The sequence below is a fragment of the Mustela erminea genome, chromosome 2 (assembly GCF_009829155.1).
Source record: "Mustela erminea isolate mMusErm1 chromosome 2, mMusErm1.Pri, whole genome shotgun sequence".
Taxonomy (NCBI): Eukaryota; Metazoa; Chordata; class Mammalia; order Carnivora; family Mustelidae; genus Mustela; species Mustela erminea.
In genome coordinates, this window is record NC_045615.1 from 63,122,156 (window position 1) to 63,148,628 (window position 26,473).

General features: G+C 35.9%; 3 protein-coding genes across 8 annotated transcripts in view; 2 read left to right on the forward strand and 1 right to left on the reverse strand.

Annotated features, from left to right (window-relative positions):
- The window catches only part of ARHGEF38 (Rho guanine nucleotide exchange factor 38), a 170,297-nt gene extending 145,944 nt beyond the window's left edge, over nucleotides 1–24,353 (forward strand). Inside the window, exon 15 of the mRNA XM_032333060.1 lies at nucleotides 22,249–24,353. The gene's annotated coding sequence lies outside the window, so the exon portion shown is untranslated. The remainder of the gene's footprint in view (nucleotides 1–22,248) is intronic.
- INTS12 (integrator complex subunit 12) lies at nucleotides 583–23,178 on the reverse strand. Of its 2 annotated transcripts, none has more exons than XM_032333072.1 (7): nucleotides 23,070–23,178; nucleotides 17,613–17,777; nucleotides 13,396–13,548; nucleotides 11,453–11,640; nucleotides 9,826–9,985; nucleotides 5,103–5,249; nucleotides 583–1,266 (listed from the first exon to the last, which is right to left on the reverse strand). In XM_032333072.1, exons 2-7 carry the CDS (start codon nucleotides 17,766–17,768, stop codon nucleotides 682–684), a joined length of 1,389 nt encoding a protein of 462 aa, XP_032188963.1. In that variant the 5' UTR covers nucleotides 17,769–17,777; nucleotides 23,070–23,178; the 3' UTR covers nucleotides 583–681. The 2 variants fall into 2 exon arrangements, with proteins under 2 accessions (XP_032188963.1, XP_032188965.1); XM_032333074.1 differs by having other exon boundaries at nucleotides 23,004–23,099.
- GSTCD (glutathione S-transferase C-terminal domain containing) overlaps nucleotides 23,233–26,473 on the forward strand; it is a 133,483-nt gene continuing 130,242 nt past the window's right edge. For 2 of the 5 annotated variants that reach the window (XR_004283233.1, XM_032333062.1), the window contains exon 1: nucleotides 23,335–23,446. The gene's annotated coding sequence lies outside the window, so the exon portion shown is untranslated. Of the gene's footprint in view, nucleotides 23,447–24,670; nucleotides 25,268–26,473 lie in introns of those variants that run through there. The other 3 variants (XM_032333064.1, XM_032333063.1, XM_032333066.1) reach the window with 3 other exon arrangements.

The following is a 26,473-nucleotide window of genomic DNA, read 5'->3' on the forward strand; positions in this document are numbered from 1 at the left end:
TCAACATTTATTGGTACATACAATGTGCGTATATTAGACTGGCAATATGAGGAAAAGCATGCAATGGGAGAAAAGTACTGCATTATGGGAGTTCATAATCTATTGGAAGAGAGAGATCCCTAAATAACTGATACAAAGTGATAAAAATAAAAGTAAGGATATAATACAGAAATATGAAAAATCAATTATATAAAATCCATTTTGAAAATGGGGAGATGAAATATTTGTGGGGGAGAGAGAGAATCAATTGAAATGAGGCCGGGGACTAACACGGACTATCTGGAATATTGGGGGGAAAGTAGGAAACTTTATATTGGGTCATTTCCTGCCGCCTTGTAAGGCACCTTATTCAGCAGGATTAATTCTTGGGGCTTTGCTAGAAGATGAACTATTTCTTTTTTAAAAAATTCATGTATGCTACCAGTCTCTTGGGATTCCAGAAGTTCTCATCAAGAATTAATCATTTTAATCATTGTTTTCACATGCTAAGGAAACTGTTAAAATAATGTTAAACAGACTTAAAATAGATTTCCAAATTTTGCTTAAAAACATTTAGCATTTGAAGGTAAGAAATAATAGAAATTTCATTGTGAAGATTTTTATTAAATTATAGTATATTACAGTTTATGTCCTAATAATGAGATTTTAGGGTAATGTGATATAAAAACCTACTTGGCCACATTACTTCTTGAGTTTCTTCTGGGCAGCTTTCTTCTTGACCATCTGTAATCGCTTCATGGCATTGAGCTGTGATTCTTGTGAAGTTGGACCTTTAAGGGATGCTGAGGGAGAGCTGCTTGATTCTGAAGTGGTTTTGCTAGTGGTACTTCCACTAGGCCCTGATGTCCCACTATTTCCATTCCCAATGTGTTGGCTGGTGCTTCCTGGAACTAAACTACTTGGACTAGGAAGACCCACTTTGCTAACATTGTCACAACTAATGGAGCGACTAAGGCCAGTTTTGCCCAAAGTTAGAGGTGGAGGTGGTTTCACTGGTACAGTGGGTGCAGTGCTGTTACTGGAACCTATTTTGGAACCTATTCCACCTTTAGATGATGTCGCCAGACCAGTTAAACCCACAGGCTTCTGGTTAGTTGATGAGGTAGCAGGCTTCCCACTATTATTTTGGGTTGTTGAATTCAGTTTTGCTGTTGATGGGCCAGCAGAGGAAGTTTTAGCTGCAAAAGCTGCCCATCCAGTTAGGCCACTAGTTACCGAAGAGGAAACGCTGGTACTAGAAGAATTTCCTGAAATAGCCGTGGATGTCTAAAAAAAATAAAATAAGCATTGTTTTAGAGCTAAATGTAATGAACAATTTAATATCTTAAATATATAACAAGTTGAATTGTTGGATTTTTTATACAAAAGTAATGACTTGGGAAATTTAAATCATACCAACAAAATTAAGTTCTTACGAAACTAATCTGAAAAAACACAAACAATAACACTTATCCATAGCTAACTGATGCTACTATTTCCAAAGCAGAAATTCTGAGATGTCATATTCTTGTTCTAATGATTCCAAAAAAGAAATGTATGAAATTTGTTTTTGGGAATTGCTTTTAGATTCAGTTACAAGCACTCTTAGAAAATCAGATTTAATACTTTAACTTGTTTTTCACCCAAAAAAGGTATTATCTAGTTCAGTGAAGTACCTAATTGTTTATACCTTGCTCCAAATGGCTTGTGGATCATTTCAAAATAGAATCCACTCTTATTGAACAAAAATGCTTAAACCCAGGACATTTAGAAGATGTCTGAGATAAACAGATTCATTTGGTTATTATTTATTGAGTGAATAAATGTGTCAGATCCTGAGTCCAATTTTTTAAAATAAACATGTTCTAACCCCAATTTTGAGCAAATAGCTCCTGAACTGCAAAATATATACAAATGTGCAATGTTAACTATTTGGAATTGTACAGCTCTAGTGATATATTAAAAAGGTTTCATAACTTTTTTTTTCATAATTAATTCACGGTTTCCATGAAGCTACCACCCAAGAGATCCCTGCTTTGTATAAAAGATTTTATCAATTGCCTCAAAAGCTGCACAGTGACATTTGAAATAGGCCTGACTCACTCCCAGATGAATTTCTGAAAGATGTAACACCTTAGTTTCTCTAACTTCTTTGGCCAGTCAAAAGCTAACAGTGACACCAACGTCATTGTACAAATAAATATTGCCCTTATTCACATGAGAACAATTTTTTTTTTACTTTCACATTAGGTAAAGTTGTGTTTTGTTACAATGAATTATAAACTGAACTTCCTACCAGCACTCTTTCTACCTTTATATTCTTAAGATTCACGAAAGTGTTAATTTACCTATAGGTAAAAGATTAAGTCTTACAAATAGTATTTTACTTAAAAATATGGTAATTACCATGCCTAAAACACATACAGTTGTACTTCAGACCTGAACCCTGGGAGAGTTGTTAGTTCTTACAAAGTAGCCTTCAATACTGTCTGCATGTAAACATTAAAAAAATTTATTTATTTTATTTATTTTTAAAATATTGCATTTATTTATTTGAGAGAGTAAGAGTGAGCGTGATCACAGAGGGAAATGAAGAGGAAAAAGCAGACTCGCCACTCAGCAGAGAGCCTGATGTGGGGCTTGGCTTGTGCCAGGACCCTGAGATCATGACCTGAGCTGAAGGCAGACGCTTAACCAACTAACCACCCAGGTGCCCTTATTTATTTATTTGAGAGAGAGAGAAAGAGAAAGAAAGGGGGAGGGGCAGAAAAAGAGGGAGAAACTTTAAGCAGACTCCCTGTTAAGTGTGGAGCCCAAGGCAGGGCTTGATCTCAGGACCCTGATATCAGTCAGATTGACCAGAGCTGAAATCAAGAGTCTGCAACTTTACCAAATGAGCCACCCAGGTGCCCCTGTGTGTAAACATCTTTAACCAGTGTGAAAAGTAATCAGAATAGAGTGCTGAGATACTTATTTCATAAGAGGAAAAGTCCAAATTTTTGTTCACATACTCTGAAAAATAGAATTTTTTTAATAGTAACATCATTTAGTAACTTGCTTATAAGGATATCCAGAGAAGATAAACCACAGATTAATTATACATTCCTGGAGGAATGCACATAGGTAATGAGAAAAAGTTAAAGGAAGCAAAAGGACAGAAGTGCAGTCAACTTGTATTAGTTATGAAAGATGTAATTTTTTTCCTTTTCTATTAAACATAAAACTGTCTGCCATATGGCTAAATGATCTTTCAACAAACTTCACAAACAAAAACCCATCTGAAGTAATTAAAAAGACCACGACTTAAGAAGTACAAACAGTTCTGTGTGTATAGCATTTTAGTTTAATGGCTTCCTGTTACTGGTATTGCTTTTCAACAAAATGACATATGGCTTATAATCCTATTAGGACACGAAAAAGTAAAATAACACAAACAATGGAGATCCAAGTAATCTCTCAGTACTTTAGTATAGATAATAAGTTTCTCAGCTATTTCTCAAATTAAAAAAAAAAAATTATTTATTTATTTGACAGAGAGAGATCACAAGTAGGCAGAAAGACAGGCAGAGAGAGCAGGGGAAGCAGGTTCCCCACTAAGCAGAGAGCCAGATGCGGGGCTCAATCCCAGGGCCCTGAGATAATGACCTGAGCTGAAGGCAGATGCTTAACCCACTGACCTCCCAGGTCTTAATTTTTAACTATTAATATTTTCTTGCCTATTATCCTAGCTAGAAAGCCATTTGCTTTTCTATATGTAAAAGGAAACAAATATTTTTCATAGTAGAAATGTATTCAACTTTCATCATAATAAACATCAAAGCCTCTAAATCAGAATAAACATGACAGCCAAGGCCTTATTTTCCTTACAATGGTTACATGTTGGATTTCTTAAAATTAACCTTTAGTAGTAACAAGTTGGTATAAATATCTACTTAAAAGTGATTTAAGTATAAAATACAGCAACTCTAATTACTTTCAATAAATTATTCTTCACTCTATTCCAACTCACTAAGTTTTGACATGGCAAATACGGATATCCTTTGGATATTAACTCTTCCCTGGAAAATTAAGTTTAAAAATTGATCTGTGAATAAGATTATTAGTATCTTTCTCAGAGTACTTTACATTCATAACTTTTTTAAAAAAAAGACTTATTTATTGGAGAGAGAGAGAGCAGGGGAGATGCAGAGGGAGGGGGGAGAGAGGGAATATAGATCACATCCCCACTGAGCATGGAGCCTGATGCAGGACTCAATTCCCATGGCCCTGAGATCAGGACCTGAATCAAAACCAAAAGTAAGATCCTTAACTAACTAGGCCACCCAGGCACTCCTTTACATTCATATTCTTAATCATCACACCAAGGTTCTTGAACTTAGCTACTTAGAGTCACAAGGACAGTGTAATATTTGGAATTTTCTGGGATCAACCTTTGAGAATTTGGGACTAATATTTTTCTACCATCTTTAGTACTCTGCTTAAAACTGGAATGCATAACTCAGTAAAAATATTGTTTTTGTTATAAAATAAGGTTAGAAAAATATTTTATTCCATGATATCAAAATGCCAAATATTAATAATAATGTAGTGTGATTTCAAGGATGCAAACCTAAGAATGAGAAAGGTGACACTTTCACTAAATAATCTGGTCCCTTTGTATAAGGAGTAGGTACCTTGAAAGTTCATGATAATGATGGAAAAAAAATAAGACAAAAGAAGAAAACTTCTTCAATAGCCAATAAGGAGGCAGAAAAAAAATGCTACAAGGTCACTCTGCACAAGTACTGTGAGGAGCAAAATTGCTGTAACTGAGGGCAGAAGTATTTAGAATTTAAACAAAATTACTGATTAGAGATAAATGCCTGACTACACAGAAATGGTAAAGAATACCACTTTGGAATGCTTATAAATCTTTCCTAATGGTGATAAAAAAAGAAACAGAGTTAGATATTAAATAATTATATAAATGTTCCCTTTCTACCTAATAGTAATAGTAATGCAGTCTTTTTCCAACATATTGCCATTTAGTATATAAAGTTACTCATCAATATTTTTTTCAAGGAACTATTTTTGAATCAACTAAATTAAAATCCAAGCTTAGGTAAAAATGGAATGTACTGTACCTTGACCTCTGTTCTCTTAAATGCTAGAAAAGTTGTCTCTTGTTTGAGTTTAGTTTCTGGTTTCTTAACCAATGGATCTTTGACAGCTGGAGCTACAGAAACAACTGTGGGGGCTGGTTTCTGTGGTGGTTTCTGAGTTTTTTGAGCCTGTAAAAATCAGAGAATTAATTAGACACAAAATCTTAAAGGATGCATAAAAAAAGACAATAAAAAAATCTGTCACAGGACTCTTCACTGAATTGAAATACAGTTAAACATTTAAAAAATACTGTGGTAACACTGAAAATATAGATTCTTGAACAAATTATTTTTATCATCATTCTATGAATGGCTTTACAGATTTTATTCATTTCTAAACAGTAAAGATATTAAGCTTTAGAAATCATGCAGATTAGTTTGATAATACCATTTTAATAAGACAAACCAAACTATTTCTTTAAAAAAAAGGAAAATCACAAATTACTTGTAACCAGTTAGCTTCACTTGTAATGAGTCCATTTATTTATTATGGCTAGTTAAAGACTTAAAAGAGTTTTTTCCTTGATGTTCAAGTACAAATCTCTAAGTAACTGAGGGTGAGTTTAACAGTAGTTCAGATCAATTACATGATCTCAAATACCAAATGTGGCTAAAAAACTGTTGATGACAAATGATGTATCTTCTTGAGGTTTTTTTTCACACTGAAGAAGCAGGCATGCTAAACTCTTTGAAGAAAGTCCACAAATACAATTTTCTATGTTATTAAAGAGGAATCTGTATCCACTGTTCCTTTATAAGCATTTTCAGTTTTATTTTGACCAATAATTGAGATTTGTCTTTATTTTATAATTTTGCATTCTCTTTTGAACTCTAATCATTTTTCAGATTATTAGTGTTTTCCAGGTAAATAATCATAACTATATAAACAGTACAGTGCTGTGTTTGAAAGCACAGTTTTTAGAGTCAAACAGAAATAGGATTAAAACCCAGCTCAGCTTCTTCCTTAGCTATGTTACCACAGGTAAAATATGGAAATCTCTAAAATCATCATTTTCTTCACCTGTAAAATGAGGATAAGACCACCTGTTTCTAAGGTGGGTTATGAGGATGAATTATGACTACCTAAATGTCTAACACGGTGTCTGGCACATGTGGGTGTGGACAGTAATAGTTTTTATTTATTCATCATCATTTATATAGGATATGAAAACTAAATCTGGAAGAATCCATGCATACTGGATGGGGAAAGATGCTCCCAGCCAGTACACTGTCTGACAGTCTTAAGTAAGACCATGCAGGACTTTATCAGGAATTTATTAATAATCTGTTCCCATTAAATTTCAATGCAGTCTTTTTGTCTGGACTTTCTTGTGTACACTTCTTGTGCTATGGTTTGCTGTACTATATAATGTTGGTCCTTACATTTCAATTCAATGCATTTTTTATATTACATGTTTTCTGTATGAAAGTATACCTACTTCCAAACATTACTTTTAAAGAGACATTCAGATCAAGAATATTATTAAGGCTGCTAGAAGACTACCCTTGGTAAAATATCTCTTACCAGCAGGGAAGGAGGACCATCTTATTATTGCAAAACCAGGATATGAGAATGCAGCCCTCATAGTAAATCAGAAATATATGGTTCCATAACCATGGCTTTCAATCTTATACTTCCTTCAACCCACATCTATTTCAGAGGTTAGACTCTGAAGACTGGTTTAACTTAGATGGCACTCCTTACAACAAAGCCAAGAAAGGGCCTTTGCCTAGAAGATCACATTTGGATGTTTTGTTGCTTCTACATCACCTAGCCATATTACGAGTTGAGTGAGAAATACCAAGAGCCCTTGGTCTTTTGCTGGTAATACTAGTTTTGGGAACTAGGATATTAACCCTGACTTGGTGCTGCCCAACAAAGGTATATAATTTTTCACTGGGTGAGTGCTTCACACACTGAAGAATGTATGAAATCTCCCACTCAGGGCAGTAATTGCCAGTATGACAGCGATCAAAAAATACCACATATTTCTAAATGCTGCTGAGTAGGTATGTTATTACCTTAGATTGAAAACCACTGCAATAAGTTATAGAAGTCTCTGACATAGGGCTGGGGCAAAACCCATTACCTGGTAAAGAGAACTTTATAGGACTGAAGAATGATCCTGGAGCCTGCCACACACTATCACCACATTCTTAACAAGGTCTTCCTATAATAATATATAATATGTGTACTGTAGAATCTGCCCTTCTTAGACAAATTAGTGTGAGGAGAATGGGGATAAAAGATGCTATTTATAATATCTCTGAGATACCTTGGAGCAATAACCAATGCATATACACTGAAAGCAACTGTAGTTGTACCCATACTATTTCCAAATTCCTTTCTCTCATTAAACTTTGTGTTTATTGGATCCTGATCTTTAGGCTCACTTCAGATCTTGCCTTTTGGTATTTCTCTGAATCTAGTCTTGGCGAATTCTACTCATGTTTTAACATTAATCAAAGCTCTCCATTCAGTACTTTCTATTCTTAGACATATAAACTGAACTTATTGACTATTTTTGGTACTAATCCACATTTCCTCCATATTACATTACAGAAAACAATAGAAAGTAGGACATGTCCAATTCTGAGCTCTGCTCTAGTGCTATGCCAATCAATGAGACATGGTCTTACTGATAAATGAATTACACATTTAATTTGTAAAGCAGATGAAGAAAAGGTACCGCAGATGAAGGAAAGCTGAGAAGCAGGACATATGGGAACAGCAAAGTTCATCACATATTCAGGAAATGATACATCTAGCCTAACATGGCCAGAGTATATGGTAAAGTGGTGAGAGACATGAATACAAAGACAGACTTGGATCAAGAGAGAAGGTCCATATATTCACCGTAATGAGTATAACCTCATTATATAAGTAATGGAGAGCCACTGGGCATATTTAGGCAGATAACATTAGATAAAAAATTGAAAAGAACAATTCTAATTGTTTTTATTGAAGTGAGTAAGGCGCACTGAAAGGAAGCAAGAAGACAACTTTTTGGGGGGGGGGGTAATAGTTTTAGAGCCCAACATGGGGCTTAAACTCACAATCCTGAAATCAAGACTTGAGCTAAAGTCAAGAGTTGGATGTTTAAACAACTGAACCACCCAGGCACCCCAGAAACAAGGGGAATTCTTAAGGGGCTAAAGCAATCGACAATTAGTGGGACAGGGTAGTAAGGGCAAAATGAACAGACTTAAGAAATGAAGAAGAGGCACAGCTAGCAAATTTGGTCAACAAAGTGATACAGAATTAAGAGAGGCATCAAGGATAATGTTTTCTAGTTCAGACAACTGGGCGAAAAACTGAGTGGAGAAGAAAATTTTAATTTTAAAGATATTGAACTTAAAGTTACTGTAAGATATTTGGCCAGCTGCCAAAGTTCATTCCTGAAAGAGGGCTAGAACTACAAACAGATTTGGTATACACTGTCATAAAAAAAGGAGGAGAAAACATTTCAAAGAGAACAGTGCTTACTTTATTGAGACTTACAATAAAATTGCAATAAAAAAATCTTTGAAGATATACTAAAGAAAGATTGTGGTCACAAATAACTTATTTTTATTATTATCAATTCTTAGTGACTACTTCTATTAATGCCCTGGAATGTACTATACTGCTCACCTATAATCATTTGATTGAGGTCCTGGAAGACTAGTTTAAATAAGAAACTAAATAAAAACCAAACTAAGCAGAAAAAATTATATCTTATCACAGAAATTCCCTGTTACAAACTGAAAATATACATACTATTGAAATTTCACTAATTTTCAAAGTATAAAAACATTTCCTATTTCTGATTTAACTGATTGAGAAGTAAAATAGGTACCTTGAATTTTTACTTTTAACTATGTACCTCTGCCTTTAAAAAGATATATTTGGCCAGGAAAGTCTATGTAGAAATTTATTTGGTTAACAGATGTGAAGACTCTTATCTAAGGCAGGGGAGGAAGGAGAGGAGAAGTCACAAGCTGGTAAGTCACTAAAGTAAATCACAATTTCTTGATTCCTTCAAAGGAAAATGATAAAGTTTATTTATCTGCCTTTTAAATAAGTAGAAATTACAAAACTATCCAATATAACAAGTGAAAACACATTTCAGTATGATGTTAAAGGCAGTTATATTAGCAAGCGGTAAACAGAAAAAGTACATTAGGAAAATGAGATTAATGGTCACTTGAAGACAATGAGAAGGACAGACTGATGAACTGAAAAACACAGATGGAAAGACATACATGCATATGCAAATAATGCTTCTGTACATGGTTTGTGAGTTTAATGGTTTAAGCCCACCCAGGAATGGACATTTTCAGTGTGTCCTTACCAGACTCACCAAAGACTAGGGCTTTGTATCTCACCATTTCCTACAGGATTTTATAGTATTTCTAAATGTTTGTAAATACAGTGACATACTATATTTCAGGAATGTTCATGTTTTGTGAGTCTCTAATCCTGTTTATCTATATTAGAATAAGCTAAAAGCTCAACAGAGAAAAATGGATATAATATGGTCCTTTCTTTAGGCATAGATACATAAATCATACATGTACATTATAAATACAAACATTTTAATAATCAGTGTATGTATTTTTTCAATAACTTAAATATTCAAATTTATTTTGAAAAGCACCTATCAACAACAACAAAAAAATGAGAGAGACTGTTTAAAAATAGAGAAAAAAAAAAGATTCCTACCATTCTTTTCATTTGTCTGGTACATCGAGCACAATACCACACCAGACGAGGGTCATTCACTTCCTTGTCTGTCACCTGGGGCTTATGGCAATCTTGGTGGTAGAGATTATGGCACTCCTGACATTCTACTAATTGATTACCGGATGCCACCGTCATTTGCCTAAGGAAAAATACCATTAAACATTGCACTTATTTGAATGCAACAATTTAAAGCCACTTTAGGGTTGTTTTGGTAAGTGTGATATATAAAAGAGGGAAACACCTCAAACAACCAAACAGCAAAATAACCAAATGAAGCATGCAGCCTGCCTGAGCATTCCACGCTCAAACACAAATGAATGTAAGGTACCGTAGTCACTGAATTTGGCTATATTCTCCTAGCCACTTCTCATGATAATTTTTTTCTTTCTCCCAAGAAGGGGGATTCTGGCTCCCTTAGTTCCAACAGTCTCATAACATTTTCTCTATACTTCTATTAAATTCCTTTATATGCATTACCTACATGTTATTGTCTTCATTAATACATAAGTTCATTAAAATAAGTTGCCTGTATATTTAAATTGACTTATGCATGAAGGTAGAAACAGGACCTAATTATCTACAATGTTTAGCATATTACTGTCCAGATAAGGGTGTTCAATAAATACATGTGTTTATCAACTGAATAGAATGTAGCAAATTGTATATCAAGAAAACATAAATTCAAAAAGCAATCACCACAGCCTTAGACTATCCTACGTCTCCAAATGGAAGGTTAAAGTTACTAGTTCTCTCTCCATTATTACTTTACCATTATTTCTTATTTAAAAATTATAAACTTCATGGTAGATAAAGGCTGAAATAAATATATGTGAAAACAGTGAAGCTGTAACAAATGATCCTATTCAGAAGTACATTAATTCATTCTCTGTAAAGTTCCCAAAAGCTTAGTTGCTTAATCAGTCCTAACGCACCAGAATCTAACATTTCCATAAAGAAAACAGCAACAAAGATGGTAATCTTTTCTGTTGCGCTAGGCAGTACAAGTCATAAACAATTAAAAAAAAAAATTTAGCCCCTTGCATCAAGCAGTCTAAAATTCAGTTTTCTTTTATTTTTATAATGCATCTTCTAATAAGCAAAATTATCCATGTTTTATAATTATGTATCCACATATCAAAACAACACTCAGAATAACCTACACAATCCTTTGATTTCTTCTCCATTATTTGTAGGAAAAGATGTAAGGGTGTTTAGAAAATTATGTATAACATTCTACTTTATAAGTATTATCAACAATTCAAAGGAAAAAAAAAGCAACACAGACTTCTTAAAAAGAACCAAATTAATCTGAACATGTTCTTCTTCACTAAAGAATACAGCAATAATAGTTTTCCTCTAGAACCCAGAAAACAGTACTATGACATAACAGATTAAAGATGCCACAGTGAGGAAGATAAAATATTAGACAATTTTCAAGATGCTAAATTGTTATATGGGTATCTCATAGAGAACAGTCTACTTATCTCCCACCCACTTCCAAATTATGAAAACAAAATATAAACACCCCAAAATTGGTCTGTTTTTTCCTTTTGTTTGCTCTCTTTACAAGAACAAAAGAATCTTTCCACAGAAAGGTACAACTTACCTACAAACAACACAGGCCAACCCCATCTCCATGGCAAAATCATCAGCACTAGTCTCCTCAAAACTGGAAAGGTCAGTCATGGCTAAATCCTTGCTAGTTTGGACGGTAATGGGAGAGGACCGTGTCTCTGGTTTCTCCAATCTAGGTTTCTTTGGAATATCAACTCCTTCTGCGATGTCTGATTTCATCTATAAAAAGCAGACAATCAGAAAGTAACATGTCAGAATAAACCTTAAATCATGGAGAGATGGATATGATGGACACTTGCAAAGACCAAGTCCACCTGACAGATATTTTGTCATTTTAGGGACAGTTACAAACACTAAAGATCTGTAAATTTATAATAAATTCATAATCAATACATTACAAGAAAATAGCAAGGTAGAAATAAAAAAAATTAGAACATTTTTGCATGTATCTGGTATCTGTCCTTGTATTCTTTTATCCATTAAAGAATTCTGATTCAATGCACTTACTTTTTTTTTTTTTTGGCCTTTTGTTTCCCAATCAGATGCTGTGAAATGAGAAGCCACAGCAATAAAAAGGCTATTTTTAAGGCTACTTTTTATCTTAAATATTTTAAATTATAAACCACTGTTATTTAGGGTGCCTGGATGGCTCAGTTGGTTTAGCATCTACCTTTGGCTCAGGTCATGATCCCGGCTTCTGGGATCAAATTGACATGAGGCTCCTTGCTCAATGGGGATTCTGCCTCTCCCTCCTGCCTCACCCCCTCCCATGCACTTGTGTTTTTTCCGCTCTTTCTCTCTAATAAATAAAATCTTAAACTACTGATATTTGAAATATATTGAAAATAAGTAAGTAACCATTTCCCAGTCATCCAGACACTGCCATATTTGCTTCAAAGCAAATTCTGGCTCCTCTCTTTAAGGTATGTGTTACAGACATACCTGTCAAATTGGCAACAATTAAAAAGTCTGATAAGACATGGAGGATTTTCAATTCTTATACTTTATTGGCGAGAGTACAAATTCAGTATATGCACTTTGGACAGTAATTTGCCAATGTCTAGTAATATTGAAGATGTGCCTATCCTATTATATATATTTATAGATATACCTCCTATAGAAACTATCATCATGTGCACAAATTTACCTTTGACGCTGCTTGCTAAAGCTCCATTGTAATAGAAAAAAGAAGAAATAAGCTAATTGCTCACCAGTAGGGGAATGGATAAACTGACTTATTTACTGAGTAACTATTATGTGGTATTCAAAGCAAAGCAATGTTCCATCTTTGTTATCAACGCAGGTGAATTTCAAAAGCACATTTCTTAAGAGATGAAAAAGTATGTTGCCAAAAGATATACGTGTACAGTGTGATATCATTTATAGAAACTTAAAAGTACAGAAAATACTACATATTTTAAGAATAGCCAATATTTAGAGAAAGTATGAGAAGACATGAGACTAAAATACTCCATCTTGAGGACAGGAATTACTAAAGGTTTTTTAAATGTATTTTTTACTAAGTGCTAAAATCTTAATAATTAACTATGTGCAAAAATCATTCAAAATAGGCAATCCAAGAATTATCTGTAGGTCTGTTAAGGTACATACCATCCTATAACAAATTTCATGTTTAGTCACTTACATCTTTATTCTCTCCTGTCTCATCTTCTCAACAATTTTTCCATCTAGAATATTTAAGTTATGGATTAAAGTTTATACCTGAAATCAGTACATCCCCTAGGGTTTAAATATGTATTGATAATGACTTCAGTAAATGGTTAAAAAAATGTAAATTTTACTCACTTAAAAAAAAAAATCAACCTCAGCATCTATAATTATCAAAATATGTTTACGGAGAAATTATGTACTTTACCTACTATTATGTAAAAGTGAGCACAGAAAGAAACATTGTTCCCGCCTAAAAGCGCAACTGATTTATTCTTTTTAAAGGACGATTAAATTAATTCTTACTTTATCAGCTGGTCTCTTTTCAGCTTCCTTCTTTACTTTTTCAGTTGTGAGGGCCTTGCCATTACTATTGGCAGAAGGAAGACTGGATGATGTTTTGGGCTCTTGCTTAACAGAAATAGTTTTTGTGCTTGAAATTTTGGGTGGCTCCACATCCTAAAAGATAAAATAAAAAGATACTAATTAAATGTTCTAACAAACTGTAAAAAGTAGATCACAAGTGTAAACAAATTTTAGTTAAAAATTAAGGTATGTCTTGACCAATGTAAAATCCATTTCTTTAAAAAGATTTATTGAGAAACAATTGATATAAAAACTGTATCTATTAAAGTGTAAAACTGGTAATTCTTACATGAAACCATCACTATAATCAATATGAAGTACATATCCATCATCCCCCAAAGTTTCCCTGTGGCCCACTGTAATTATCTTAGAGGTATACATCCTAGAGTAACTATGTCCCCCACCATCATCAGGCAACAACTGACCTGCTTTCTATAACTATTAGTTTACATTTCCTAGAGATTTATATGAACAAAATCATATGGTATGTACTCTTTTTCTACCTTCTTTCACTCAGTCTATTTATTATGAAATTGACTCAGGCTGAGTATATCAACAGTTCATTCCTTATACTGCTGAGTAATATTCTATTGAATGGATATACCATTGTTTATTCATTTATCTATTAGTAGATATTTGTTTAGAGTTTGGGGCTATTCCAAATAAAGCTATTATGACCCTTCATGCACAACTCTTTGTGTGGACATTTACTTTCATTTCTCTAGAACTAATGTCTAGGAATAAAATGGCTGGATCACATATGGCAGGTGTATGTTCAACGTTTTAAGAAACTACCAAACCATTTTCCAAAGTAGTATACCATTTTACATTTCCACAAGGAGTATATGAGAGTCCCAGCTCCTTCACATCCTCATCAACATTGGTATGGTTGATCTTTTAAATTTTAGACATTGTAATAGGTATATAGTTTTATATCACTGTGGATTCAATTTCCATTTTCCTAATGTCTAACACTGTTGAACAGTTTTTCAAATGCTTATCTGCCATATATATATCTTCTTTGGTAAAGTGTTCCTTAAAATTTTTTGCCCTTTTTTAAAAAATGGAGTTGTTCATTTTATTACTAAGTCTAGAAAGTTCTTCACAGATTCTGGATACAAGTCAGATTCTGGATTCTTCACAGATTCTGGATACAATATCAGATACTTGATTTGCAAATATTTTAGTCTCTGGCTCGTCTTTTCCTCCTTGTCTTATATTACCACTTTGCTGATATTTACACTTGCTATCTATTGCTAATAGTATAAAAAATTTATGTATACAATACCTCCTTGGAATCACCCTGCAAAAAAGAAGAGCATTTCCTTCCATTCTAAATAAACTAGAACATCTGAGTGCAGACTACTTTTTTGTAAATGTATAAAAATACAAGCAAGAATGATATACATTAGCTTCAGAACAGTGGTAATCTCTGAGGAGGAAGAAATGGGGAAGGGATAAAGAAAAGGGCTTTAGACTTATTGGTAGCTACACTTGATTTATTGTGCCACCTGTCTAGATCTAGAGGCCAAATCCGGCCTATTGCCGGTTTTTGTTTTTGTTTTTTTTTTTAATATGTATATTTTAGAGCTTTTTTTTTTTTTTTCAAGATTCTATTTATTTATTTGACAGAGATCATAGGTAGGCAGAGAGGCAGGCAGAGAGAGGAGGAAGCAGGCTCCCTGCTGAGCAGAGAGCCTGATGTGGGGCTCGATCCCAGGACCCTGGGACCAGGACCCGAGCCAAAGGCAGAGGCTTAACCCACTGAGCCACCCAGGCGCCCCTATTGCCCGTTTTTTAAATAAAGTTACATTAAAAGACAGCAATACTCTCTCATTTATGTATAACCTACAGCGCTTTCATGCTATCATGGCAGAATTAGATCATTGTGACAGACAATGTGGCCCCCAAAACCCCAAAACATTTACTATTTGATACTTTACAGAAAGTTTGGTGACCACTGGTATAGCCTTGGGAAAGTGATGGAAAAAATGTTGGTAATGGTGATTAAACTTAGAAGTGTACTATTTCTCTAACATAAAAAACTAAAAAACGTAATCTTGCAGCATTTGAAAACTATTATCTAAGTCAACTAGAGTTACAAGTCATTGAAGAATGAGTTAAGTTCTAAGTTCATTATTTCTTTTTCTTCTCTTCCCTTTTTTTATTTTTTTAAATAAGCAGACTACATGCCCAGTATGGAGTCCAATACAAGGCTTGAACTCATGACCCTGAGATCAAGAACTGAGCTGAGATCAAGAGCTGATCTTGATCAACGCTTACCTGACTGAGTCACCCATGCACCCCTAAGTTCATTATTTCACATTTGACTTATTTAATGATGTAAATGAAGTATCAATCAATTTTTATGTTGATACTACATTTAGAGAGCCAGTTGTTAATGTTTATAAGTATACCACTGCCTCCAGGTGATTTATTCTAGAGATGGAAAGGAACAGCTAAAGGCTACAATTAAGTGAATCCATACTTTTTATATACCTAACAGAGTATATTCTCTAGGTTGATCAAAAGAAGTAACTCCAGTTAGAAATCTAAGGGCAGGAGGCTTTTTAATTGAAATAATTTTTTCATGTACTTTAATAGATGAACTTCCTTCTGTTTTAAAATCTCAAAATACAGTACTGCTTCTTCAGTAATAACGGGTTTTTCCTATTAGGATAATATCAATAGTCAGAGCAGAATAAACTTAATAGTGTATTCTGTAGAGTTGTATAATTTGATCAGGTTGAACTCACCGAACCTACCAGAATGAGGATGGTAGAAGAAACAAGGACACTCTGCCCCTACTATTCAAAACACAGTAAAATGGCTTGAGAATATGAGAGTTTGTATTGAAAGAAGATGGGGGGCAAAATACCACTGTTTACTTAAGCACTGGATCTGGGACTTGGCTGCTGAGTCTGGCATTTGGGCCTGACTTGAGTTTGAGAGTGTGGATTACACTGAGTGAGTGATATAGTTCTATCTTCCTTTAGTTTGGTGTCTAGGTTCAAAGAGCTGGGTGACTTGGAGTTTCATTGCTCTAGAGACTTAGAAAGATTTAAAAGAATGTTATCGGCCATTACAAAATATAGCAAGAGTTGCCACTCATGAAAAGCCTACTATGTACCAGGTAGATACTACATTAGGTAACTTACATACTTTATTTTTGGTTAATTATCACAGTTGTGCAAGGTAATTTTTATTATACTAATTTTACTTTTACTAATAAAGAAATAGAGGCTGACTGAAATAAAGTTACTATGCACCTCATTTTCCTTATTTTTTAAGATTTTATTTATTTATTGAGAGAGAGAGAGAGAGAACGAGCAGGGGGAGGGGCAGAGGGATAAGCAGACTCCTAGCTGAGCCTGGGGAACCCTGTGCTGGGCTTGATCTCAGAACCCTCAGATCATGACCTGAGCCAGTCAGACGCTTAATCAACGAAGCCACCAGGGGGCCTAGCAGTTTCCTTATTTTTAAATGAAAATAAATAATACCTCTTTCAAAGGGCCATTATGACAATTAAAACTAACTATACACATATATCATGTAGAAAAGTACCTTAAACACAATAAATGTTCAGGATATAATATCTATTACCACACAATTAATAAGAGGCAAGCTGGGATTTAAAGCAGGTTTGGTTCCAAAATATATATTCTTTTCACATAAAGTCGTTTGGCTGCTTTATTATTATCAAAGTTGGAGCCACACAGTTCTCATAGTTCATTCACACCTCCTTTTTCCATTAAATTATTCTACCCATATTCAATTTACTTCACTGCAAAATCTGTCCTTTTACTTTATGGTTTTGGGCCCATAAAACATTAGAGAATAATTATGAATTATGGTTTCATCCAGAAGCTTAAAAAATATTTTGCTCATAAAGAATTAGAAATTAAATCATATATAAGTGGGTTTCTCTACAAATAAAGTAGTAGAATATCCCTCCCATCCAGCTAACTTTTCTATGTAATATAACAATTCTTTAAAAGCATGATGGAAGAAAAGAACACAAAAAATATAATTTCTTCAAGCCTCAAGGAAAGATTATTATGGCTGAGAGACTGTTTTGAGATGGTCTAAATATTAACACTGTTCTACTACAGGCCTTACAAAACTCTGTCCCCCAAGCTTTTTATTCACACAGGTACCTTCTGAGATGGACGGTAACTTGAATCAATGCCCCGAGCCAAAGATTCATCAAGTAGTGCCTTTAGCTTTTCTGCGGAATCCTTACTCTTTGAATGTAAGAAGCCTAGTGCTTTCAAAAAAATGGGATCAAGTTCCAAGTTCACAGTAGCTGCCATTGCAAACACCTAAAGAAAAAAGAAGGGGGTGTTAACTTAGAGACAATGAACAGTTATCTATGTTAAAGTTTATTTTTTTAATTCTTTTGTTTATAATAGGTAATATTTTGCCCATGATACAAAATCTGAAATGTCTAAAAGTTTATTACAAAATAAAGTAAATTTGTTATCCTTACCAAATTCTTTTCACCTGAAGCAAGAACATTATCAGTTTTGTATGTATCTATATCCACGGCTAAATTTTAAATCCAGATAAGCTCCTCCTTGCCACAGAGCCCCTTCCTAACTCTGTTTTAAAATATACATTAAGAGTTCAGTGTATAGGAATTTGATGTGTTTAGCTCAGGTTTACTATATATCAAAATTTCTTCTCTCGAGCCTTATTTCCAGTACCAAAGAAAAAGATTTGGGGGGTATGTGTCACAGGAGGGCGATGTTTAAAGGAAGCATTAAGTGATGAGCTATAAAGGTGTTGGCAGCTTTTGATGCTGCAGCTTTTACCTCAATTATATTTTCTTTTTATCTCCTTAGTCCTCAGCTCCAATCTTGAATGCCTCAGAAAACATACTAATGATAATCTTATTGAATCACATTTAGATTGTGGTATCTCATGCATTAACTTATTTTTAAAAAGCAAGGTCTCTAAGGAATGGTGCCACAGTTACTACAAAAAAAATATATAGATAGATAGATAGATAGATAGATCGATCTATCTATATTTGTATCTCCCAAAGGGCCTATGAGAATGCTCTGTGTCATTAGGAGCTTAAAATATAGATGTACATCAAAGGCTTATGAAATTCCAAACATTAAAAAGTTTTGTTTTCAGCTAATACCAATCCTATCATGTGGTTCTACTTCTTGTGTCACTTTTTCAAATTCTTCTCCAGGCAAGGTATTATTAAAATAAAAGTGTATACTTTGTGTTCAATCCTTTGATCAATATTGCAGGGCTTGAAGTTGTCTTCTACCCTTGAGGTTAATATTGTAATAAAGCAACACACTTGCACTGTTAGAGTTAAGGATCTGTCAGCAATTCCACAGTAATCTCTCATTTTCAGGGGTTTATAAAATCATTAAAACTTGCTGTAGGTTGAATCTTGGCATATGAAAGTTCAGACTGAAATGAATTTTGTTTGTTCCTTACCCATCTACTTTTCTACTTTTCCCCAATCCTTCTCCAACTTTGACAGGAAATACACACACACACACACACACACACACACACACACCCTTAGGCCATATTTTTTTAAGTTTTCAAGAGAATATTAGATACTTATCTGACAGCCTCAGAATTATTGTCAAATTCTGCACTCTACTAAAATATCTGAATCACTCGTGAATCCAAAAGCCAGTACTAATAGGAAAATAACCTACCTCAAACAGCTGGATTAGTAATTTAATGAAAATTGAGAAGCAACCTGTCACTTTCTAAGATGGTATTATTCCATACATCATCTATATAGATGATAATGTACAGAAAGGTCAAATTTACTCATGGTATAGGCTGGTCACTACACATATTCTCAGGAGAAAACAGTTCCTCATTGAAATGTCCACAATAATTGAATTGTACTGACTGCACAAGGGGAATACGGCATATTGTTTTATTGATGTAACTTTCTATAGCTAAACAGCAGAGTGTTTACTTATCCAAAACCATCTGTTCTTATGAGACTGACCAAAGGGTTAATATTGAAAAGAATCCTTTTAATATACTAGAAAAACCATTACTTGAAATTTCTATGCTGAAAATCAGAAGCAAATTATTTACTGTTATGTAATTCCATAATCACCAATAAAAAGTCTGCATTACAGATTAGGTGACAAGAATCAACACCTAGATTATAAGACCAGGGAAGTCATGTTATCAATACCAACATTCCAACTGGAACCTTGGGACTCAGTTCTTATACTATCCTGCAATTATAAAACTGAACAGGCTTTGTACCCACACCCTAAATTACTAACATGTCCCTCTAGCCTGGTGGTCTTCATAGCAGAATATAGGGGGAAAAATGTAAGAATTTCTTTTTTTATTAAAAAATAGCTATTAATATACAGAATGATAGCAGTGTATGCATATAATTGATAATGTATATGGAAGTATGCTCAATTTTACATTCATGAATAATGAGACAAATCTGGAGGCCACCGCTTTAGGCTATCTAGCAATTTCTAGTTTACCTTTCTTTATTATGCACACATCAAGGCTGCTTTAAGTACAAATTACCTTTCCCTTGAAAAACCTTCCAGTACTTTTTCAGCTCAGACCTTCTCTTTCCACACTAACTTCATTGCTAGTTACCCATTGTCTTCTAGCCCCCACTCATTACCAATATATTTCCCTATGTTTTCTACTTTTTTTCTTAAGCACTCCTTGTATATGTACTTCCCCCATGACACCGCCTTTTTACCACCATCTCCCATGTGGTGCTCCCTTCACTTCCTATTCATACAGCAAAGAGGTCTATGGAGATCTAATTCCATATTGTTGCTTTTGGAAAAACATTCCATGACGACCACTCATCAGCATCTTTTCTTGAAATCCACACCTGTACCTTCAAGGCTGCTAAAGTATGGAACCACATTTTCTTTCTCCTCCTCCACACCTTCATCTTCGGCGATGCTAAAATTGCATCTGTATCGATGATCTCCAGCTTCCTGCACTTTTACTTAAATCTTCAACCTAAGGAACTTCATCTTCAGCCACTGAAGCTTGAAACTAGCCATAACTATTCTACTTTTTGACTATAATATCCCATTATTCTATCTATTCCACTGTTTTGATCCAGAAATGTCTTCAGGGTACCCGGTCAACCTTCCTTTTGGGTTTTCTGTTTGGTTTTTGCCCCATTTCTTTCCTTCAGTTCCACCTGCACTTTAAATTTATAGAAGCCTCCAATTCCTTGTTCCCTCTGCTTTCCCCATATTGGCATCTCCTTGTTCCAACTCTTTTCCCTCATCGAAGTAGATAGGCCTAACATAAAACACTCATAGTTATGTGTTTTGCCCTTTATATTTTAGTTTTCTATCTTACTTTTCTTTACTACTTTTCCATTGCCTCCTCTGGTTTCTATTCTCCTTACTGGTAAATGCAAACATAATAAAATTTATTTTTCATCTATTTATGTCCTCAAAGAGGTCAGCAACTAATTTATCAATTTACCTCCTTTATTACTTCCAAAAATATTTTCCTGGAATTACACCAAATTATGTTACTTTTATACAATCCTTCCCTGTATATTCTAAAATCCATGATCAAAATAGACTGGAAAAGAGCCATATCATTCTTATGGAGGATTCCAAAAAACAAAGTCCTTGGTGTGTTTATGTGTACAGATAAAGAGAGATCGAGGTCCCTTTTCAATGACTGACATCTTCCCCTCAGGGAGGCGGCTCTTATTCCTTATTACTAAACAATCAGCAGGCTTTCCCTATGGATTCTGACTCTGCAACATTTGTCACATTTGTCCCATTTTTCATTTCCACTGCTACTACTCAAATTCATGTCTTTATAAATTTTGTATTATAGCAATAACCTAGTTATTCTCTTTGACTTCAACACTGTTGTCATATTAATATTCCCCAAACACACTTTTCTTTCTTTTTTCATTTTCTTGCTCAAAAAAACTTTCTACTGTCTTTGAAATAAAGCCGAATTTTTTTTACCAACCATTTAAAAAGACTCCTTAACTGGCACAAAAATTTTAATTCTTCATATACAGATTTTCCTTACAGCAGAGCCATTAGCTAGCTTTGACACTTCTACTTATTTTTCTCTCTGGGAGGCTTTTTACCCATTTTTAGATGTCCAAATTCTATGTTCAAGTATTATTTCTCATGAGGATTCTATTCACCAATAGTGTGTCCTTCTCTACCCCAAATACTACTAATAATCTCTCCCTCCTAGGATATCTCATATAGTGCTTTCTTGTGGTACTAGGACTTTCTACCTTGAACCATACTTTTTTTTTTTCTCCTTAAGTGTTAAATTCCCTATAAAACTCTGAGTACCTTAAGGAAGGGAGGAAGTCTGTATTCATCTTTTTGACTATCACTTTGCTACCTTGCAAAGTACCATAAAATAATGGCTACGTAATTATTAGGGTTCAAAGTAAAGTATAATGATTTTTCTCCTCCTTCTACATAATTCTAACCACTTACAAAAGTCCCTTTGCAAAGAGCAATAAGAACAAAAGTCAAACCCAACTTCCCTGCATCTCCCCACCCCCCCCAAACATGGAAAAAGCAACAGGAAAAGCAATATAAACAAAAACCCTCTCTTCCAATACTAGAGACCTGTACCATGTTCCTATCTGCAATACTCTCTTCCCAGTCCTTTACTTGGCTTAAATTAATCCCACTCGACAGTAGCTCCATGAGGGCAAGGGCTTGTTTTATTTAGTTATAAATCTACTGTTTAAAATTGAGGCTCTCAAAAATACTGAATGAATGAACTAGGTTTTTTTTTTTAAAGTATCACTTTCGGCAGCATCTGCAATGTCTCCACCGAAACTGGATATTCACAATGCTTAGCCCTAGATCCCACTTCTCACCCTACACGCCCATCTTAGAAAAAGTCCGAAGTTGATCATCTGCATGTGCACACTCAAGATAAAGGAAACTGAACCTATTCACACTGAATGCACTGTTAGGGTTGCCATCTCATAACGGCTCTAGAAAGCTTTGCCCTGTCTTTGGACGCTCTTGCGACCCCTTCTAACAAAAATCCTTTCAAAGATGCTGCGCATTTCCATCCTCTCCGGAATTCTTCTTGGCCCTGGGTTACACCGAAATCTTAGGGACTCGTCTGGAAACGCAGAGCAAGCAGAAGACTAAGATTCCAGTCAACCAAGGGACAGAGAAGCTGAAAAGGGGCAGCAGACGCTCAGAAAAGGAATTCCGATCCTTTGATCAAAACATGACCCCGAAGGCCTAGCACGGGGTAAGGTCTCTAAGGAGGGACCCCGAGAGAAGGTAAGAGGCGGAAAGAGGGAGCTGCATGGACACGTCGCCAAAACCTTCCGAGAAGGGTCCGGGACAGACTTCCAGGAGCCTAGTCCCTGGGGCCGCGCCTCAGCCGACGAGCCCTAGCCAGAAACACCCTACGAGGAAGCACAACCCTCGCTGAAGGGAGAGAGCGGTCAGCCTGGGGCGCGCGACCCCCCGCAAATTACAAGGTTTTCCCATGAGGAGCGAGGAAACTCAGACCCCACGCAACTACTCTCCCACCTCGCCTCGCGGAGGTCTCGAGCCTCCCAGAGGCGGCTGGGAGCCGGCTAGCTCGTCACAACTCACCGCTCCGCCCCGCAGCTTCGTCCGTTCCCGGAGGCCCCTTCCGAACCGCTCCCGGAACTAGCCCTCTCCGAGGACGAGGAAACAAAGGTTCCTGCAGCGGCGCGAAGAGGGGAACTTTTTGGTTGTGCCACGGTGGGAAGTGACGTAACCGCCAGTTTCCGGTCCGCCGGATTATGAATGACGGCCGACGCCGCTGTTTCCAAGAGACCGTGCCTTGGTGTTTCTTTCCCGGCCTTTCTGGCAGCCAGAGGTCGGTGGGCGAAGACTCGCAGAAGCTGCCTCGGAAACCTGGCTCGAGCGGGGTGGGTAGGCGCGGGCGGCTTGTGTCGCTGACACGCTCGTGCACCCTCCCTGCCTGGCCGCGCCTCTGCGACCAGGTAAAGAGGGCGCTCGGGCCGCCGGCTCCGCCGTCCCCCGACCCCCCTGAGTACTCCTTGCCTCCGGAGGAGACTGGCTGACGCTGCGGGGTGGGGAGGAGCGGGGCGGGAAGGGCAAGCGCCTGGAATTAGTGGCCCGACCGATCTCCGGTTTGGGGGCCCCTCAGTCTCTTCAGACAGTCACAGCTAATGAGAGAACGGGTGGAGGGCTCCGGGCGCTTTCTCAGGGTTCCCCCGGCCAGTCCCCGTGGCTTCCTCTGCTCATGGAGTGGAGCAGCTTCTCGTTAAAATCTGTCTGTGGGGTCGTTTCCCGTTTGCTGCTAAGTGTAGTTTTAAGACCTTCTGGCACGCTTGAACTTTTTTTCTTTGGCACTTAGTTTTTCATTCCACGCTTTCCTGGTTGGAGAAAGCACTTTGTATGCACTTGTATGCACATGAACAGTTGCTCCAAAGGACTTGCTTTGTTTGGGGCCATTCGTTTCTATCGAAGCAGTGTTTCAGGTCGGTTTTAAACTTCTGTGTAGAAAGTTTGAGTTTAACTTGCATGAAAATTGCTTTGGCTTCTGAAACATTTACTGACACCCGTACCTCCCGTCCCAGCTCGACCTGGTTTGGGATTAGGTGGCTTGTTTTTTTCCCGAGATCCCATTTCTTGTCACAAATTCTTGAATATCAAGGAAATGCCAGCATTTGCTCATCTATCTTGTGTTAAATTATTGATTTAATAGACTGCTGCTTTTTCCAAGTTTATCTGTAGAAAAAGTATTAGAGAAAATGAAAAAGCTGGCCAGGATTAGTGGTGTGGCAATTGTAAACATAGTCATTTAAATATTGTGAAAATAAATTTTTTGTTATAAATGCAACTGAATGATTTGCTGTCATATTTAATAAATCAAACTTTAAGCTATGTGAGTTTTTTTTTTTTTTTAACTGCCTGGTGGGGGAGTATACACTACTAAGCGGATTGCCTTAGGGCATGCATACTTGCTGTGTGAAATTATGTTTGAGTTACACCTGAAGACATTGTTTTAAGAGGTCTAATTTTATTTTTTTTTCAAAATTTTATTTATTTGACAGACAGAGATCACAAGTAGGCAGAGAGAGAGGGAGGGAGGGAAGCAGGCTCCCCGCAGAGCAGAGAGCCCCAAAGGCAGAGGCTTAACCCACTGAGCCACCCAGGTGCCCCGAGGAGGTCTAATTTTAAAAACAAGTCTGTAATGAGATCAGTGAGATTTGAGAATTGTTTATATTAGCGTTTCTATTTCATTATTACTATTTTTCTTACCTTTATATGTTTGCCTGCTTTAAGCAAAGCTCAAACTTAAACTTAATATTGGGTCCATCAGGTTTAAAAACACCACCACCAACCTGTGTTTATTTTGTAGCTTTGGTATCACCTGTGATTTGAAATAATACTGAGTATCCAGTTAGCCTTTCTAATAGCAACAATCAAGCAGGCCTTGAAACTTAACAAATTCTGTAGGCTAGTCAACTAAAACACCTGTAGTATATACTGTTCCCTAATAGAAGTTGTTTTTATCTTAAAGTATTAAAAGTAGCCCACTGATTTCTGTTAGGATTAGTAATTAGAATACAAGGATTTAAACGATTTTGATCATAACAAGCCTAGGTATTGTTTGCTATGGGAATTCAGTAATTTTATTTCACGCTTGCTAACATTTCTAGCATGTTAGCATTTTATGCTGTGATCCCTCTTAATTATGAGGTCAGGCTTAGCTGCAAGCATTATGATTCTGTGGCAGCAGATCATTTCCTGATTTACCAGAGAGATGACACACTTCCCTAATGGCTAAAGTTACAGTAAGCTTTTTTGCTTTTTTTTTTTTTTAATTTTTTTTATTTGACAGAGAGATCACAAGTAGGCAGAGAGAGAGAGAGAGGAGGAAGCAGGCTCCCTGATCAGCAGAGAGCCCGATGCGGGACTGGATCCCAGGACCCCGAGATCACGACCCGAGCCGAAGGCAGCGGCTCAACCCACTGAGCCACCCAGGCGCCCGCTTTTTTGCTTTTAGACCCACTTTTTGCCCAGATAAGAAAACAGCTAATTTTAGTTACTGAACTTTGTTCTCTAGGACTTAACTATATGCATCCCTACATTACATAATATGATGGGCACTGAAGCAGCTCAACTTTTTTTCTTTCCTTTTTAACCTTTAATATCTAAGGTAATTAGCTGCTATCTAACTGTAGAGGCAAGCTTTTATATATATAAAATACAGATAGTAAGAAAATAGGGTGAGATTTGCAACCAAATTGTGTTATTTTGTGAAATGTATAAAACACAATCCAAGTTCCAATATTCATAATGTAGAACATTGGATATGGTAAGGATTTTAAATGAGTTTAAATTTTAATCTTTCAGAAAAAATGTGATTCATACCTGTAAACTGTTGAACTATTTATTTTGTACAAAATAAGCAGTTAATATGCAACTAGACTTAGGGTATCACATATTCTATCATTTTGTGACTTCCTGTCACAGTAACAAACCGGGTGTTTTAGTACTTGGTGGGGGTGGGGAGCTTTTCATTTTGACATGAATGCCTTATCTTTCCTAAAAGTTTGGAAATAAAAAGCATCATTTGCGACTTCCCAGTCAAAGTTTGTTTAATAGTGTTAATTGATAAGGAATTTTGAGATAAATTACAAATGAATCAATATTTATTTACAGGCTTACTAATGTGATAAGCATTGTTAGGTTCTCACAGCACACTATGGTAAATCTGATTGTCCCCATTTTGAAAATGAGGAAGCTGAGGTACAGGAAAGTTCTATACTGCTATTAAATATCAGAACCGGGATTTAACCCCAGTCAGCTCCAGTCTATGCACTTATCCATTACTTTATTTTTCTTGGTGTATAAATATTCTACTGTATAAAATCTAGTTAGGTTCCTACTTCTCTTGGCTCAGTTTCTGTATGTACAAAAACTATACTTTCTTTACAAGTTAGATTCAAGTTACATTTTTCCCAATTCCACTCACAATGGTGATCCTCTTTCTTCGT

Bases quoted from the DNA above. Each gene is read 5' to 3' on its own strand.
- INTS12 (XM_032333072.1), bottom strand. From the start codon at position 17,768: ATGGCAGCTACTGTGAACTTGGAACTTGATCCCATTTTTTTGAAAGCA. The intron at 13,549-17,612 runs GTACCTGTGTGA...TTTATCTTTTAG, and splicing joins GTTACCGTCCATCTCAGAAG to GATGTGGAGCCACCCAAAAT. The intron at 1,267-5,102 runs GTACAGTACATT...TATTTTTTTTAG, and splicing joins TTAAGAGAACAGAGGTCAAG to ACATCCACGGCTATTTCAGG.